Source organism: Zonotrichia albicollis, chromosome 3 (genome assembly GCF_047830755.1).
Source record: "Zonotrichia albicollis isolate bZonAlb1 chromosome 3, bZonAlb1.hap1, whole genome shotgun sequence".
NCBI lineage: Eukaryota > Metazoa > Chordata > Aves > Passeriformes > Passerellidae > Zonotrichia > Zonotrichia albicollis.
In genome coordinates this window covers 94,320,851-94,340,261 of record NC_133821.1, presented here as the reverse complement: position 1 = coordinate 94,340,261, position 19,411 = coordinate 94,320,851, and the positions used below count along the sequence as shown (strand labels likewise).

Here is a 19,411-nt window from a genome sequence, read left to right as displayed (position 1 = left end):
ACTGCAGAAAGTGAGGGAAGGAAAGCATTGGTATTTGCAGAATAAAGTTGCTATAAACACCTAAAAGTTGCATTAAAAGTTAACAAAATGCAGTCGCACATTAGCCTGTGCCAATGCTGTTTTGAGAAGACTAGGGAAAATGTTTGAAGAAACTTTTAAGAACGTTTTTCAAATTCCTATGACATGAGTGCTTGAAGTAAGCATTGCTTTGAATACTACATAAAATACTTTAGGAATCCAAGAAATGGAAGCTAAGTAAGACAGTGCTTTGAATCTTCATACATTCCCAGTAAATTAAGCCAAAGTGCAATAAATAAAATTGGCATTTTGGTTTTAAAAAACAATAATTTTTTCTTCAAAAAGGCCCAATGCATATTTCCTGAATACACTACCTTAAGTTCAATAATTATAAACATAATATGTATACCCAGGGGAAGTAAATGATCATCAGCACTTGTATATATTGGTACAGAGAAAGTACTTCTTGTATCTGTTACTCTTGGTACTGCCCTATTATCCTTGGGTTTGTTGCCTTTCTATTGATTGGTAAATTAAACAGTCAAAAACTTGTCAAAAGGCATAAAAATCACTTGAACACTGATAAATATTGGGCAGTTTCAGAAAACTGACATATCTTCCTTTACGGATATATTTCTTCTTACTGCAGATCTAATGCATTTGAAGTGCTGGCACTCGATGGAGTTAGTACTGGGATACTTCAGTTTTATACAGCCCAGGAGAGTGCTGACTGGCTGAGAGCAATGTCTACTAACATCAGTGATTTGACACTTCAAAATGTATGTTACTTTCTGCATATTTTCTTGTTTATCCTATTGTAAAGTTATTTCTAGTTTTCAAAAGGTAAAAAACAATTCACCTTTAAGTACAATATATAAAATGCTTGTGTATGGGGAGGAAAAAGAGAAAGGACAAAATAGGGAGAGCTGCCTGATCAAAAGTATCAAGAAGTTTTCAAGGCTTGCAGTGTTAGCATAGAACAGAAACCAGTAGAAAATCAGATTGCGTTTATCTTTTTAAAGATTTTTAGGTCAAAATATGTATCAGTAGTGGTCATTTCACAGAGCTTTAGATGTGACCAAATATTTCATTTTCACATTTTTGTAGTTAAACCATGCTTGAAATTAGCATTTGTTGCTTTTCTTTTTTTTTTTTTTTTTTACCTTAATAAAGTCATGTTCAGCAGCTCTTTGTTAGATTTGTTTCTTTTGAAACAAGCATGTGAAAATTCTGTAGCTAGTGAAGAATGATTTACTGAGACTTACTGGAGACAATAATTTTACATCTCTAAGTTGTCTAGGAGTTGATTTATTTAAGGACACATTATTCTATCTCACTTCCTGGAAGTATAAAGATGCTTATACTATTTTAAGTTACTCCTGTAAATTATTAAGTAACAATTGCCTTTGCAAACAGAAGTATTAACTAGTCCCCAGAGAAACAGAAAATTACTATTTGGACAGCACATCTATTATTCCATCAAAGAGCAGCTAACAACATTGATAATTATGGAATTAACAATGAAGTTAAATATGGAACTCAATAATGTACAATTTTGAAAGTATATTTGTCTTTAAAAAATGATAAAATTCAGTGATGAAAAATGCGGTAGCACAGCTGTCCCTGAAAAAGTGCCTGTGCAGTTTTTAATATTTTCTTTCTCTACATGTGCATAGTCTGTTAACTTCTTTCGTAAATTATGATTTAGTAGCCTGACTTTTATTTGTGCTTTGTACTCTAAATGAACTGTTGCTTAGGTCTCCAGATTATATTGTGAAGAATTTGTATTAAATTCCAACATAAATCTTTAAGTCTGTTGGTTAAAACAGACTTAAAATTTAATTTGTTTTCCTATTCTACAAAAGCTACATGAATCACATTTGATCATAATAGTCCATTTATTCCATTAATTATCTTAAAATATTCATTTATTCCATTAATTCTTTTAAAATATTCAATTGCTTAAACAATCTCTTTGTCAAAATCAGACATTTTTGCTTATGACATGTTCTTTTCAGATACTATTTAGTGACTCAGATAACGTACAGGGTATTATTATGTAATAATTCTAAGAAAGTGTATGGTAATATTTCTAGAGAAATTCCAATTCATAGTTACTAAGCCTTTTTTTTCTTTCTAGAGAAATTCACTGAATAAGAGCCATTCCAATGATATAAGTGAATAAGAATAAAAACAAATGCAGGCAGCTTTTGTTAGTCATAGGGTGCTAGTCAGTTTTTTCCAAAGGACTATGTGCAGTAATCATGTGTCCTGCAGTAATTATGTATCTTCACTGTGCTGTGACCTGTCAGCAGCAATATTTTATTAAGAACTGAGGACTTTCTTAGTCTTCTCCACTATCTTTTTCTATTGAATTCTGTCAATAAAGTAGTCCATCTGGTGTTCATGTAACTGGCAGTTCCCAGGAAGGGCCTGAGAAACAACAGTCATGATGAATATCCATGTTTTGTGTTCTTAGTGAGTTACAAAGCAAACTCATATAAGTTCATATGAGAAGCATGTAAGCTTTTTTGCTTGGACAGTGGCTTCCCAGGTTTTGTCAGGTGTGCAGCCTGTGGTACCACTGTAAAAGGTCAGGCCAGAGCATTTATTTAATTATTGATCATCAGAAGAGGAGATGAAGTAGTCAGTGAGAATCCCTTTTGTTGTCCCTCTGACACTGACATTGGGGAATGTATCTGTTATTCCTTCAGAGCTTCTTCCTGTCTCTGCACTTCTCCACTCCTGTAGAGTGTCTCCCCATTCTCCAGGACCAAAGATAATCACTACTCATTCAGAAATTATTTCAGAGAGCTCCTTATCTGGTTATGGATTATTTTCGTGAGTACTTGCGGACTCAAAGTTCAGTTGCTTCTCCAAATAGTTAAACTATTGATTTCCTATTCTGTCCCACACCATCATCTCAGTATGGAAATTAGTTACTAGATGCATGATCACAATGGACTTTTTTGCTAACACTATTGGCATAATGTCAGCATCCTTACCTGAGCTATTATGAGGTTTTTAAGCAGTACTTACCATTATTCATGTTTTACTTCCACACATTTCTACATTTTGTTTTGCTGGTACTTGTTTCATGACTTTAGCAACTTTTCTCGTACCTTAGTCATTCTTACTTAAAATGTGCCTATCTGTGTTACACTTATCTACACTTGTTGCCCTACATATTTCCATGACATTTTAAATAATTTCTTTTAGAATTTTAGTTCTTAAAGAGCTCTTAATAGGGATTTTTTTGTGCACTGCACCCAATCTTTCCTGTATCACTTTACCCTAATATACTTTTTTTTTTTTTTATTTTACCCTAATAAAGTCATGTTCAGCAGCTCTTTGTCAGATCTCCTGCTGATGCCAGGAGACAGTCCTAGTGTAGGTAGTGCAAAAATAGCTCTGCCGCAATGTGACACTTCTGCTAATGTCAGACTACTCTTTTGAAGTACTACTGAAACATCTAAGTTCTATACAAAGGCAAGCTCTCTGGGGATCAAGTGTATAGGAGGAGTCATCTTTCAACAGTGGAGATGTGAGAACCTGTCACTGCATAGGAGTGCTGCCCCTATGCATATTTAGAGAGTGTTACTTGGTAGATGATAAATAATGATTCTGGTACCAGCCTGGACTTAATTCTTAGATGACAGAGGAGCACAGAGAATGCTGCAACGTGGAGAAAAATCTACGAGTATCTTTTCAGCCCTCATTGCTGATACATGCTTTGTATGTTTAGCTCAGAAAATTTCCTAGTTACAGTCAGCTTTACAAGCAACATGCATTTCTGAGGACCCTTGCCCCAAATTCTCCCCAACCTATCTCTATATATTCTGTTTTTTCACATACTTTTCTACCAGCATGAAACTACCCTATCATCGTCCTTTGTGATTCAATCCTCATTTTTAATATTCTCAAAGCTTTTTGCATTTATCCTTGGCAGAAATAAATGCAGGTGAATCAGCACCTGAGATTTATTTCTTCACACACCTCTTTTCTTGCAGAAGGAGGTGCAGTTAAAAAAAATGGGGGAAGAGGAGTAACAGAAACTGGCAGTGAATCTTCCATGATTGAACAAGAAACACAGGAAATAAATTATTCTGCCTGTGCTTCTCACTGCTCCTGTTCTTAATTTCTTGAGCTGAAGGGTTCTTTGTAGGCTGAAGTGGCAGTGCTGTAATGGCTATGACTTTCTAGGAGAAAGGTCTTTGGGACAATTTATATATTTCTCTCTCTGTTTTTCACCATTCAGATTGACAGCTATAAGATATATGCAGGTTTTGTCATGGATCTTAATTATTGTCTTTGCAATATAGCACTGAGCATATTTTCAGTCATAATCAGTAGAAGCACCTAAACGTAATGCTGTCAGTTCATTTACATTATACAGATTTGTTTCTTATATATAAAACTTTCTCAAGGTTTTGTGGTTTTTCACAGTAAATTCTAATGGTGTTATTGTTTAAAAAAAAAAAGTAAATAAATGAGTAGGTCATAAGCAGGTCAGAGAACAAGTTATGATGCTCTTGTTCCACTTTAAACATTATTTATGATTTTTATAAATCATTCCAGCAGTTTCATTGGACGATGGTAGAAACTTAAAATTTGATATTAAAGTGGGGTTATTAATCCAGATCACATTTATGCCCATGACATGTTTTTTAATTGTATATGTCATAGTCTGTAAACCTTCTCTTTTATTTCTTCATGTGAACACGTATCTGGGGATATTTTGTGTTGCAGTTGTGTGAAATGTCTGTTGTAATAGGGAGAGACTTATGATCTTTAAACATACATTAACAAAAAAGAAAGAAAATTGAGGAGGTCTTGCTTTCTTTACACAGCAGATTTGGGGTACATGTAGATGGAAACAAAATCCTTGTGTGTAGGAAGCAGTATACAAATTCGACTGCCTCAATGATTATACAAACAGTTCTATTCCCAGGGTGAGAATGCATAATATTTCTTCACTCCTGCTTTTTTTCTGTTTTAAATGCAAAATTTCCAGTTGAAAGTACCACAGTTCAGACTGTAGAGGTTGTAAAGGGAAGTCAGCAGGGATAGGACCCACATCCCCTAAACCTGGCCAAGCAATAAGCAGTCACATAGGATACTAATACAGCCAGGAAAAAAATAGGTGCCTGTCAAGATCTTTCACTGTTTTTATGAAAGAGAATAAAGGTATATTATATGTGAAATAAATCACAGCCTGGGAGGCATTTAGATTTAGGTAAATGGTTCTGAATAATTTTAGGTCCTTCCCTGTATGTATCCATTTAGAACAGAGTGTAGGAATTACAATTTGCTTAGTAGTTCCTTTTCCAAGCAGCCTGCAGTGTTTGCAGACCCAGATTTTTTGTTTTAGTTCCCCTGCTGTGTCCAGCTCACATTTCTATACTGCAGTGCTAGCAAAGGTAAATGTGTCCCATTTGTATTCCTGCCTGTCTGCACCAGCTGTGGAGACGTGTGAAGGGCACACGTGGTGCTGGGTGAAGTGAAGAGTTCGTACTTCTCAGCGCTGTGACACTGGGATGTAATACGATATAGAAGCAGATCTTTTTCCTCTCCCCACAGCAACATCAGGGCTGCAGCCATCCTGCTTGGAATAGGGAATGAGTTGCCTGTGCAGTGAAAAACTGTGGAGTCCAAACATTCTTCCCTATTATCCTTTCCAATGGGAAGCTGAGCTGGTTATTAGGGTGCTCTTCAAAATATTCTACCTGCTTGGTGCAGAAAACCTTCATAGTCAGTCTGACACACTTTTTTCCAGCCACATCTGAACCCATTTACTTGCACTGGTTAGTGCTATAGTAATATTATTGAGTATGGCTGTGAGACACATGAAAGGAAATTATATTTTTTGTGTGTCTAACATGGCTTTTCTGTAGTTAATTTGTGTATGTATTTGTGTATGAGGCACAGGAGAAAGGTTGGTCCTGGCTATGGGCCGGGTGTATCAGCATTTCTACTGACATTGAAGTAGTCCAGGTGACTTTTCATTATGTCCTGCACAACTCTTCTAGCAGGATTAAGCCCACCACCAAATCAGACTGGTGACTGCTTCCTTCTGCAACACTGACCATTTCACCAATTTGTTTTAACCGAGTTACAGAGTGAGGTTCTTGACAGCTGGTTTGTTACTGATGGGGCCCCATGGGGGACTCTTCTCTCAGCCAGTGCTCCAGGCCAGCTCCAGAACAGTGCAGCCCTGCAGTTGTGCCAGGCTGAGGAAGGCACACCTGGTGCATGATCTGCCAGGAGCCTTGCTGGGGCCCCTCTGTCCAGTTAGCAGCCAAATTCCAGTTCCATCCTCCTGGTTGCTCCCTGCCTGTGCTAAGCAGTGGGTGCCAGCCCTGCTGCCTGTGACCCACTGCTGTTGTGGTAGGCCCTGCTCCTCCTCTAGAGTGGCCAGGAGCTGTTAGGGCCACTTTTTTCAAAAGTCTGGCAGGATCTCCCAACATGCAGCCAGGCCTGGCAGATGCCCCCGGCTCCCAGCAGCTTGGCCACCTCTACCTCAGACCCTCGGTCACCCCAGCTATCTGACCCACCAGCATATCTGCACCATTTAACTACACAGTTCAATTCCAAAGGGCTGCAAAAGTGAGTGTGTGAGGGAGAAGAAACCCTGATGGCCCATGATGGGTTAGGACTGACTAGAGACCTCCCACAGCCCTGAGCATTGCTGTCACCCTCTGTCCATACAGTCAAGACTCCTGTTGTCATCCTACCCCTCCACATTGCCTTTTCTCCTAAGGCCATTTTGTTTATGATCATAGATACTTCACTCCGTGGAGGACAATGATTTGTTATTGTCCTCTGTTAGTTGCAAGAGTGTGTGTGTATGTATAAACCCAGACACATTCTGAGGCCTGTGTCATTACCATGACACAAAGTCTGTGGGCCCATCCACATGTACTGGGTCTGGCTGGGATAGGGGGAGCTCTCTTTGTAGCAGCAGGTGCTGTGTTCTGTATTTGTGGCTAGAACAGCATTATTAACACACCAGTGTTTTGATTGGTGCTGAACAGTTCTTGCATGGAATGAAGACTTTGACTTTTTCTCTCTGACTCACCCCACCCACCTCAGCAGAGGATGGAACAAGGAATTAGGAAGGGACACGGATGGGTTTAGCTGACTGAAAGTGGGCAAAGAGATATTCAACACCATTGTGCCCAGCAATTGAAATGACATCATGGGGAAAAGAGGTGTGGGTTTGTATTCCAAGCTGTTGCTTGAAGCCTGCTTGTGGGAGGCAGGGAGTGATTGCATCCACATCACTTGAATTTTTCTTGTTTCTTTCACTTAAGCTCTGTTCATCTTGACTCAGAAGTTTTCTTGCTTTTGCTTTTCCTATTCTCTCACCCTTCCTGCTACTAGGGAGGAGAGAGTGAGCAGCTATGTGGATGCTCAGCCACTGGCCAGAGCCAACCCACCACAGCAGTCAATGGCATCACCATATTAACATGAGTTACATCCACAGGTTTGATCTTAAAAATCTGGTGTACCCAACATAGAAACAATAGCCCTGGAATTCTTCTGTTCAATTCCTATGGCTATTCGAGTTTTCCTTGTTCAGAGGTGTAGGGTTTTGGTCTTCCATCACAAACCTTTCATTTCTAATAAAACAAGCTTTTTGACAACAAGGTCATTTGGAAATACTCATCAACTCTAGGACAGTTTTCAGCTTCCTCCTAGAATGTAGGGAAGCCTGATTTTACACTCTAATATATTTCTTTTTAAATTCTTATCTACACTGAATAAAATTGTACTTTAAAAAATGTTACATTTAAGGAAGTATTTGTGTACTATATATTTCAGTACTTGTCCACCACTCATATGTGCAAACTATGACTGCCAGAGAAAAATCAAAATGATCAAAACTCTTCATTACCTAAACAAAGAGGAAAAACTTTGTCTTGAAGAGTAAACTAACAGGAAAGCCCATGCAATTTTCATTTCAGCTGTAAATGCATCTTACACTTTATGGTCCAAGGACTTAATTGCAGACATCATTTAAGAATCTGCTTAAGCAATTGTTTAATTGAGACGTGAGATATCCACAGTACAATATAGTATTTTCACTCAGACTGGCCAAGTTAAATTCATAAATGCAAATCTTTATGAGGTATTTAAGGAAAATTGATTAAAAGCTTTTGTCTTTCAAGTCCTTGGTTTTGCAAATTTGCTATAATAATAATAATCTACTATTTAAACACTGACTGATAAAATTTCTTACAAATATAATTTGGATGTATTAATGTAGTATTCAATAACTAAGTCAATCTATGCTAATTCCTTCACAGAAACTCTTCAGCATACCAATAACTCTATGTGTTCTTCCCTCTCTCTTTCATAGATGAAAATGGCAAATAAATGCTGTTCTCCCTCTGACCAGGTAAGATTTCCATTATATTATCCATTTTTTTTTTCATTTGTGTGATTACATTGTTGGAAAATTTGTAGAGCTTGCATACAAATGTAGTCAGTTTTAAAACTGCCTAGGGGATGGACTGCAAGTGATGGGAGAGCAAAGTCCCTCCCACTGTAGGATCAGATTTGTGACCACTTCAGGAACCTGAACATGCTTAAGTCTATGGGACCTGATGAGATGCATCCCAGAATCTTAAGAAAATTGGGTGATGTAGTTGCCAAGGCACTCTCCATGTTTGCAAACCCATAGAAGTCAGGTGAAGTCCCTGGTGAGAAGCAGAGAGGAAACATTGCACCCACTTTTAAAACTGATAGAAAGGAGGAACGCAGGAACTACTGACCTGTCAGCCTCATCCATGTTCCTGGGAAGATCAAGGAACAGATCCTCCTAGAAGTTGTGATAAGGCACTTGAAGGGCAGGGAGGACTTGGGGAGCAGAAAGCTAACTGTGTCCTGGGCTGCATCAAAATTAGAGTGGCCAGCAGGTCAGGGCAGGTGATTCTGCCCCTCTGCTCTGCTCTGGTGAGACCCCTGTATCTCTGCATCCAGCCCTGGGGCTCCCAAAATAAGAAGGGCATGGACCAACTCTAACAGATCCAGAGAAGGACACAATCAGATAATCAGAGGGGTGGAACACCACTCCTGTGAGGAGAGACTGGGGAAGCTGGTGTTATTCAGCCTGGAGAAGGGAAGGCCCCAAAGTGACCTTATTGAATCCTTTCAGTATCTAAAGGGGGCCTATAAGAATGACTGGGACAAACTTTTAGCAGAACATATTGTAATAGGACAAGAGGTACTAATTTTAAACTTAAAGAGCGTTGATTTAGTTTAGCCATAAAAAAGAATTTTTTTCTTACATTAAGGGCAGTAAAGCACTGGCAAAATTGCCCAGAGAGGTGATGCACACCCCATCCGTGGAAACATTCAAAGTTAAATTAGTGGAGCTCTGAGCCATCTGATCTATTTGAATATGTGCCAGCTTTTTGCAGTGGGGTTGACCTCCATTACATTTAAAGCTCCCTTCCAACCCAAACTGTTCTATAATTCCGTGATTTAATTGCTCTCTTTGTCATGGCTTTTAATTATTAATTAAACCAACATGAAAACCAGGTGATTATGAATGCCAGGGGAAAAGGTATTGGATTTGGATATCTTTATTGGATTAACTATCTACTGCAAGTGCTTTAGTAAACTATTCAAAGTTTTTTCCTTATCAGTTTGGGCACACATAATGAGTTCAGTTGAAAAAAAGAAGACATACTCTCCCTCAATTTTCAAAAAAATTTGAAGACAGTCATACAACTGTATACATATCACTAGATACGTAATTTGATTTCCTAAATTAATTGCCTAGTCTCCATAAATTGCCTAAATAATCAGTGCAGAAGCCTATTCTGTTCCAGAGAACTGTTCAAGTGTGAAACTTGGTATCACCCTTTAAATCATCCTTTAGAAGAGTCACTTCTGCTAATCTTAACTTGCCTTGGCCTACCATCTAAAGTTAGGCAGTACAAATCTCTCTCACTTTTTCCATTCTGAGTATGAAAAGAAGGACAATTAGGACGATAATTTCAGAACTTGAAATTTTAAGGTACAACTGAGAGCAACAATCATTGGATTGTTCTCTGCCAAAAAGTGAGGAAAAAAAGTTTATAATGAATTTGGGCAGATCAAGTAAGCAAAACTAGAAAACATAAAAATATTAAAAGAACAATTATGATCAACTCAAACTTTGCATATCCTGTTAAAATTTGCTTTAAAAGCAATCAAAATGTGAATTCTCATATATATATATATCACAAAGGCATCATATAAAATTTGGCAATGATAACTGAAAGCAGAAGAGAAGCTTTTCTGACCTAGATTAATGGAGCCTATTACTGTCAGTTACATAATGTTTGTACAGATCTGAATAGCTCTTATTAAGGCAATTGGTTTAAAATTTAGAGGAAAGATAACCTTAAGAGATTGGAGGTCACTTGAAGAACTGCCTTGAAGTAAAATTTTTGATAGCTGCAAATTTATCTTTTCTTTTGAGCATGGACATTCCTGAAGAATTAAACAGGTCCTTAGAGTTTCATTACTGTGTTGCCTGCGGTGAGTTTTCTTCATTGCTTTTAGAGTCCAACTTAATCTTTCACAAAGGGAGAAGGTTGGATGTGGATAGATTCATTCAGATTCTGGTTTTCATAGGCCATTCAAAAACTAGGATTCAAGGTTATCAAGAATGTAAAAAATTACTTTGTTAAACCTGGCTTTCTTCTTTGTGTCTTATATTGCCTCTGACTTTTTTTTTTTTTTTTTTTGCAAACTGAATCTCCAGAACATAATGAATTCTGTGCACATTTAAATAAAGAAAAAGGGAAAGGACTAAGATATTGGTTCTTGGGTCTAAACCAGCTTTATTTATGGGTCTCTTTGCCAAAAGATGTCAAACAAATATGGTGATTCTTAGCCTATGAAGGGCCATAATTTAGACTTTGATGATGCTTGTGGATCCCTTCCAGCTCAGAATACTCTGACTCTGATTCTATGACTTTGCTCTGTGTCTATGACCCAAAGTTAGAGGTATTAGGCAAGGTAGTAGAAGCTGTAGTTATTATTGATATGTTTATATTGTTAAACATATCGATTTATGTTGGCAGTACCAGGTTATTAAGTTAATTGGTCTGGCTACTTCCACACTTTTAAATTCCTTTTCCCCACCAAAGTAGGGTGTTTGCATTTAAACTGCCTATTGGAAATTATTTCCACCAAAGCTAAAATCCCAGACTATTTGTGGAAATTGTTTGGCAAGTTCTAATTACACTAGGACATGTCATGATAGTTACTCCAAATCAAGGACTACAAGGTTTTAAGAAATATTCAAGGTTTACACAAATTTGAAAGGCATTTAATAAGTAGCTCTGCTGAAGCTCTTTGTGTAACCTGTGTTAATGATGAAACACACAGCATCTAAGCATCATAACTTTTTTTGCTTGATATTGTTTATTATAATACTCTAGAGATTGAAAGCACTTGATTCTTTGTTAAATTTGGGACTCAGTTTTCAAAAAACATGCTGCTGGATTGCTTTTTAATTTTTATGAAAGTAAATTAGCAAATTCTCTCTCTGTACAGATAAAAATACTTGCAATGTTTTTTGGTTTGTTTGCTGGATAGTTTTTATGTTTTAAAGACCTAAACTTTTATCATTATTATTTCAGGGGATTTGTGTCTGCCAAGTGTCATATCTAAACCTTAGGAAAGGGCAAACATTATGGTTGCTAATGGAATAAAAAAAGAGAAATCAGGCAATTAGATACTACTCAATTTGAATTCAATCCCTGTAAAGAAATTTGAAACAAATAAACAAAATACCTGTGTGGAGCAGAAAGATGATAAATGACTGCTCTGAAGGATTTTTCAATAACAAATCATGACAATCAATCTAATTTTCTCTTGTGAACATGTAAATCTTGTGGATGTGTGACAGGAGGTTGCTGCAACATATCTTGATTCCAGTGAGGTTTTGACAACTTTTGACATTAAAATATTTTAAACAAGTATTATATGGATTTTGTTGTACAGATTTTGTTGGATAATCCAATATTAGGTATAGATGGTTCCCTTTCCAAACTGACATATTGACTAGAATTGCTGAAGAGGTGACCCAGATCCAGTTCCCTTGAATACTGCCTTTATGGTGCATTAGCAAAAATAAGCCTACTAATTTTGCAGACATTAAGCTTTAAAACACCATGTTAAACATATGAATGATCCTGCCATGTTGAAGAGTGACTCTGAAAACCAGGATTGAAGCCAATTAGTACATGGCATATATGCAAGAACAATTAAGTATATGTAAAAGACTGGGAAAAACTGAACAGGTTGTTGCTGCAAAATGTTTGATGGTTTTCTGGGGGAGGGATAAATTCTTTTAGAAAGGTTTTGTTCATCCCCCGTTGTTTTACTAGAACTCAGAGATGACCCTATCTGCACAAGCCAGTCAGATAGAGATAATATGAAAAACGGGTTCATATTTAAGACTTACTGCTATGGTTTATTATTACAGTTTATTATTACATCTGTATGCTGTAATCAGGTGCAGAGTTGACCAACAGACACCCCAAAAATTTGCATTCCTCTGGTATACCTAATAATACTTTTTCCCCCCTTTTTCTCCTTGCAAATAAGGAATTCACCTGCACTTCACTGCTTCTCCATTGGCCCTTATTTTTTCTGAATTTTGCATGCTCATTTGGCTATTTCAGCCTTAATCTGCGATAGCACCAAAGCTGTCTGCAAATCAGTCCCCTTTTTCATTATCTTTTAGCATTCTTTACCCATTATTCACTTTCTTTTAGTGTATTTCACCATTTGGTTTGCCCCCTTATTGATGTTTACCCCCTTGTTGGCTTCAGCTTCCAGCCAACTCCTCCCTTCACACTGCGAGCGATGTCCAGCAGTTTCTCACACTGTTACCTGTCAGTTTAACATCAGGCCAGGCTGGCTGCTCACCTGCATGCCAGAACAACCATGGTGGCTTTTGAGAAAGGCAGGCATTGTGGGCTGTACCTAAGCCAGCTACTGCAGAACATGCTAAGCCTTCCTGTTGCTGTAAGGCCTTGGCCAGAATACTGCCTCTGATTTTGTGCACTATGTTTCTGAAAAGGTATTGACCAGAGGTTTCCTGTGGCCTCTGTGGACAGGTTGAGAAAAATACAGAGGTATGAAAGAAATATTCAACAATGATAACTTTTTGCTCAGAGAATAACATGTGAAAAGCAGCAAAGAATGATGGCTACACCAGCTACATATCCTTGTTCGTCTATTTTTGCTCCATTTGTGAACTAAGTTTTTTAATTCTTCCACTTAAAGGTGAAAACCATTTGAGTCTTAGTGGAAAGGGCAGTAATTATGATTACAGTGAGGCTGATTCATGCTGGACATGAGAAATAAAGTGCTAGAATAGATTACTAAGAGAAAATAGGCAGCCTCCACTATAGGAGAGAGCCTGGGAACATTAAGGAAGCATTTTTTAGAAACAAAATAGGTATCAGGGCTACAGCATTTCTGAGAGGGTAGGATAATATGTTTTTCAGAAACCTCATTTCTGCTCTGTGTGGTATAATTATAAAATCATAATACTAAATAAGAAGCTTTTCAAATATGGGGGCAGCTTTTATTTCCTAATGAAATTGCCTTGATTAGCTTCAGAGACTTTTTCTGGCACTTCAGATCCACAACTGAAAAAACTTTAACAGAAGAAGAATCACTTAGAAACACTGAGCTTTTTAACCCCTAGTCAGCTGATAGGCAGTGCTGTGAGGTATAGATGCTCTGTGAGATAAACAGCTATAGTTTGAAATCAGTTCTTCTTTATTTTTCCACTTATTGCTGTAATATTACTAAAATACAAAGCAGAAATACAAGAAAAAAGAATTTGTGAAGGATGTTTTCATTTTTCTTTAGTTTGCTTAATTCCTGCTGCATGAATAGTGCTACTGATCTGCTATAAGAATGCATAACCATAAGGCAATTTACTGGTTGTAGCTGTCTTCAAGATAGAGTTTTGTGCTTTGGATCCTAACTTGAACAAGAAGGCTGTAATGAGTAAAGGTGAGAGACATCAGGTCCAATTTACCAGCCTCCTGTTAAAACAAGAAAACAAAGAGAAGAAACTTTTATTGCTACCCAAAAGGACTTGTAATCTAAATTTTGCCCAGGCAGACAATGCCTGGGAAGATGCATGAATTCAGGTACATGCCTATCTTCATAGTTCCCTTCAGCATAGTGTGGATATGTTGCTATTTGTGGTGTTCAAACTGTGCCCAGCTTGGAGTTACGAATTTTGTTCTTCATTAAAGCACAAAGAGAACTTTTGTCATAATTTCTAAGTTCCTCTATGCTTTGCTCTCTAGAGCATTTTATTTTGAATAGCAGTCATTCAGACATAACTGAATGCAACTGGTGTAAAATGGAAAACAGTAATGTAATATATCAAAACTTACAGCATTACAATCTTATATTTTATTTTTATTTTGCTTTTAGTTAAACTTTATGTATGTGTAAGGACTGCTTGTCCCCCCACTCCCAGTCCTGCCCCAATAACTGTTTTCTTAAAAATATACCATCTACCATTGTTTTGGAAAAGACTCCCCCAAAATGATTTAAGATGCCTCAAGATGTACTTCTTTTTGCTTTCTTAATTTGTTGTAGTTCCAGTGTGCCTCTTTGTATGACTCTGGTTCTTAACTTGCAGGTCAGTCTAGCATCTCTTGTAGATTATTATCCCACTTAAATTACATAAGTGTATCTGTCTCTTCTGATGTGTCATACACAGACATCTATTTGATTTTCTTTCTTCAATTCCCTCCTGAGTGTTTTGCATCACTTACTTTTCATAAGTATGTAACTAAAATACTATATACAAAATTTACTGCTACTACAAAATTGACTGCTTTATTAAATTTAACACATTAAATTTCCAGTCATTACAGCATCTAGATGCTTTATTACTGCAGGAAAACAATAAGTGCAAATAAGAACTTTCATTTATCGGCTATGATTGCATTACATTTTGTTAGTGACTTGTTTTATCTCCTTGTAATGAGTGCCATTGCTCATTTTCTTCTTACGGGAACTTTTGGAAAGTGTATTGAAACATGTTAGAAACTTAATAACATATCAATGATGTATGATGTAGTGAAAGCAGTGCTGAGAAGGGACAGTCTGTTGTATAATGCCTTGTGATCTCTCCTGAAAACTTCAAATGGCAGGTTTCAATCAAATAAACAGAATATTTTTTTATCCCAGACTAACATTCCCACCCACATACTAAGATCACATTAAAATCTCAGTATCCCAGTACGCCACAGACAGCTTGTAAATAAGTACCAACACTTGTTTGCTTTTGTTCCATAGAGATTTTTTTGAACTGAATAATAATTCTTTCTCCATTTCTGAAATCTAAAAGACCATTAAATAAACCAGTCAATAAAAAAGATATGTAGAAAGAAAGTAAAAGCCCCTAAAACTATATTTGATATAATTCTTTTTGTCTGTGTAATTTGATATTAAGACCCTGATAAACTGAATATATAATATCATTATTGTAGAGTAGCAACAATAATATAGTAATTTTTTTTAAGTAATGTAATGTCTGAATATCCTGCTTCAACACTTTTGCTGACTACTAGAGAAACAATGTTTTGGTGAGAGTTATTCGATTTACAGAACAGCAAATCAAGAACTGGAAGGTCTGCTGTATTTATTTTGCAGTTTTTTAGATGTCCTTAAAATGTTAGTGCTGGAGCTCAGAAGAACAGTATGGTGAAGGATTGTCTGGCTCAACATACTGATTTATTATTCATTTATCAATAAATTGATTGACAAAAGACATAATTCATACAATAAATACCAACATTAGAAAGCAATTTGTGAGGTCTTCATAATATAGGTATGAAAATTCATCCATACTATTAGTGAGGGCTTTGACATTTCTTCCCCCTGTAAATCATTTCCTTCTGTAAGTGTAGCCTTAGTTGAAAATGAGCAAGCTGCTCAGCAATACTTGTACACTCAGATTGGTGATTCGCTCTAGATTTAAGTACCTGTTTCAAGAGCAATATGTTCCTCTTAATTTATTCAAAATGGAGCCTAGAATGTTTTTGCTTTGTTATTTTTTAGTAAAGACATTTATGATATTCTGCTGCCATACCATGGCATTCTTATTTATGGCGTTTCATTATAAACTTGTATTTGCCTCAAAAAGGAAGCATGCAATCTTACTTCTCCATTTCATTTTTTCTTAGCATTACTTCATCTGGAAAATAAAGGCATGCATTGTAACACTGCTAACATTGTCTACCTACTGGATTTGATACCTAACTCTTTGAAAACATAAATGTGATAAAGCATATATGAAAATGTATAAACTCTGAAAGACAACAAGTGTGACAAAGACTTTAACAGTTGCAAACATGAGCCTGGTAAAAGCTGTTTGATTTCAGATAAATTCAATGATTTGTTTAGAGGTATTTTTTTAGAGGTATGTGTAATAGAAATATCAGTATGTCCAAGTTTGCTATAGATAAGGTATTATGGTTTTATAAACTGCTGAACTACTGAACTACTTTGGTACATGTAGATTTTCTGCTGGCTCAAATGTGAGTCTTCTTTGACCTGCATAGGTGGCTTTTAAAACAGGGATTATTTCAGATAAGATTCAGACTACCTGTACTACAAGTTTAAGTCTCTTCAAGGACTTCTGACACACTGGCATTATACTTTATGCTTCAAGAATATAGAAATGGTTGCAAGGCAAATGTGAAGTAGATGATGTATCCCATGCTACTAAAACCATGATCCACTGAGAAAGAGAACTTTAATTTTCAATTATTTTCTTTTACAGGTCATACATATGGGATGGGTAAATGAGAGGCTTGAAGGAACTGATTCATCTCAGCTCTACAAATTCAAGTTTCTGGCCCTGAAGGGTTCATCCTTCTACATTTTCAGCACTCCACCGGTAAAAAAATTGATATTTTTGTATCAGTTTCATTGTAAATGGAAACCTGTTTGTTACATCTTCGTTTGTTTTCCTTTATCAAGCAAAGTTTTCAGCTGAGATTTCAATGTAAATTAAAGTCACAGATGCCACTGAATTTCAATAAACTGTAGATATTTAACATCTTTCAAGGTCCTCTGAAAAGTTTGCTGTATGTTTTGTTTTTGAAGTTGTCAAGGTCAGGTTTTATTTTGGTTGGTGAGGCCTAATATTTCTTCCTTTATTTATTCTAAAGTATTTTGTAGATGTAATGAGTTGGTAGTTACTCTGCTTTCTGAAAGACAAGATGCATCATGAAATAAGCCATCTATACTATTGGATGATACTCATGGATTTTTCACACAAGCAAGGGATCAAATGCTAAGTGTACAGTTTGGACAAGTCTTGCTTTGATCGTTTATATACCTCATTACAAGAATTCTGTTTCACAACAGGTGCCTTATAAAGTATTTTTCTAAAAATTAATTTAGAAGGGTGAAATGGAAATGAGCTGTAGAATTCCAAAAATGTTTAAAAACTACCTATACTTACCACATTTAATCCTTTATTTTTTCTCCAGAAAACCTTTCCCTTAAACAAATGATAAAAGAATAAAATGTGGACTTAGCATGGAATTTCAATTATACAACTTGCCTACAGTTTTGCTCAGAAGATATCCCAGTTTTGTCTGGTCCAAAGAAAATTTGATCCTTTATATGTGTACTCTCTGCAGTATGCACCATTGGGAAGTGCATACTTTTCAAGTTATTTGAGAACCTCGATAAAATGCAATAAGTAAAATTTCCCCCTCTCTAGATTGAAATTATTAATCCAATGATTCCAATTAATTTCAAACATTCTAAAATGGCCAATAGTCTTCTTTTTTAAATGAGACAACACGTGGGAAAAGCAGGGGGATTCCCCCTCTGAAAATTAGGGGTTTCATATGTTAAGCCAATGAACTAAAATTTGATACAATTACTACAATACAATTAAAATGTAGTATCCAGAAATATTAAACAAATAAATAACACACCAAAGGAATTATATTCCTCTCTAAAGTTAAATTATTGTCTTCAGACCTGTTTCTAAGACACATTTTTGATATAGTTAAAATTGTACATATATACAGTACTAATTTGGGATAAACTACTTCATTTTCCATTTTCAGCAATATACTAAGAACAGGCAAGTGGGGATGACTGGTAGTAGAAATTACATGATAGAATCTATTATCCTTTTACAAATTTTTGTTGTAGGATCCTTGGCTTTCAAAACATGAACCAAGGGCATCCCTTTGATCAATGTGTTGTGTCACCTCAATACTATGATGCACCAGTAAATGTGAAAGAGTCTATAAATCATAAAATTGTTGACTGGTTTTCTTGCTCTTTTAATATTCCCCAGATGTCTCTCATCAAGGGAAAAACCCCCCAAAACTAAAGGCCAAATTCACAGTTTTCAGCAACCTCCTATGTGGAGACTTCAAACCTGGATCTAAATCTTTGAAGCTGATTATCATTCTCCTGAGGCCACCTCCAGCCCTGGCTTTTGTTGGTGTCCTTCCCTGCAGGGCAGCAGGGCCAGTCTTGGGCCCCACAGCCCTGCCCAGCCATGGTCCCACAAGCCAGGGCCACCCAGGGGCCCATGTCCAGCCCAGCCTCGGCCTGTCACTGCTCCCAGGGACATGGCTGGTGCCTGAGCTGGGGCTGGCCCTGTCCCCTTGGCTGCCCTGGTCCTGCCTGGGCCCTGCTAGGAGGGAGGCCACCACTTCAGAGCAGCCCATGTGGCAGTGGTTTCTTCCTGGGGCTAAAGCAGAGCTAAGACGGCCTTGTTTGAACTGATGCTGAGCAGGGCTGGTGCAGCCTTTCCATTCTCTCTGCTCAGCCAGCAAACTGCCTGGGACTGGGACAGGCTGGGGGGGACAGAGCCAGGACAGCTGATTTACATAGAACAAAAGGGATATCATGTACCATGAAACATTATGCTCAGCAATAAAAAATGAGGATGTGATCTTCAAAAGTAGCCTTTGATTGGAGAATGGCTAGGCGTTGCTCTACTTGGGGTGAGCAGTGTGCGATTGTCTTTGCATGAATTGATTTCTTCCCCTTTTCATCACTTATTAAACTGCTTCTTGCTGTTTACTTGTAGCTTGTTACTGCTACTACCAAGTAATGTATTAACTGTCTTCTTGCCCCACGCATTTTCTTGATTTTGCTCTTCCTATTGTCTCTCCCATCCCATAGCAGGGGACTGGGGAGTTAGTGAGAGGCTGTGTGGGTATTTGGCTGTGTGACAAGGTGAATCCACTGCAGGACCATGAGCTGGGACCTGCCTGGCAGGGACCCTGCCCTGACAGCCCCTGGACAGCTCCCGTGGCACTGGTTCTGTGCCACGTGTCCCAACTCTGTAGCTGGAATCACTGGT

At 37.2% G+C, this 19,411-nt stretch overlaps 1 protein-coding gene across 6 annotated transcripts in view; it reads left to right on the top strand.

Annotated features, from left to right (window-relative positions):
- SNTG2 (syntrophin gamma 2) overlaps positions 1-19,411 on the top strand; it is a 236,248-nt gene that overhangs the window by 169,317 nt on the left and 47,520 nt on the right. For all 6 annotated transcript variants that reach the window (XM_074538152.1, XM_074538153.1, XM_074538154.1 and 3 more), the window contains 3 exons: positions 668-797; positions 8,381-8,419; positions 16,850-16,966. In XM_074538152.1, coding sequence (XP_074394253.1) covers positions 668-797; positions 8,381-8,419; positions 16,850-16,966 — 286 coding nt within the window. The remainder of the gene's footprint in view (positions 1-667; positions 798-8,380; positions 8,420-16,849; positions 16,967-19,411) is intronic.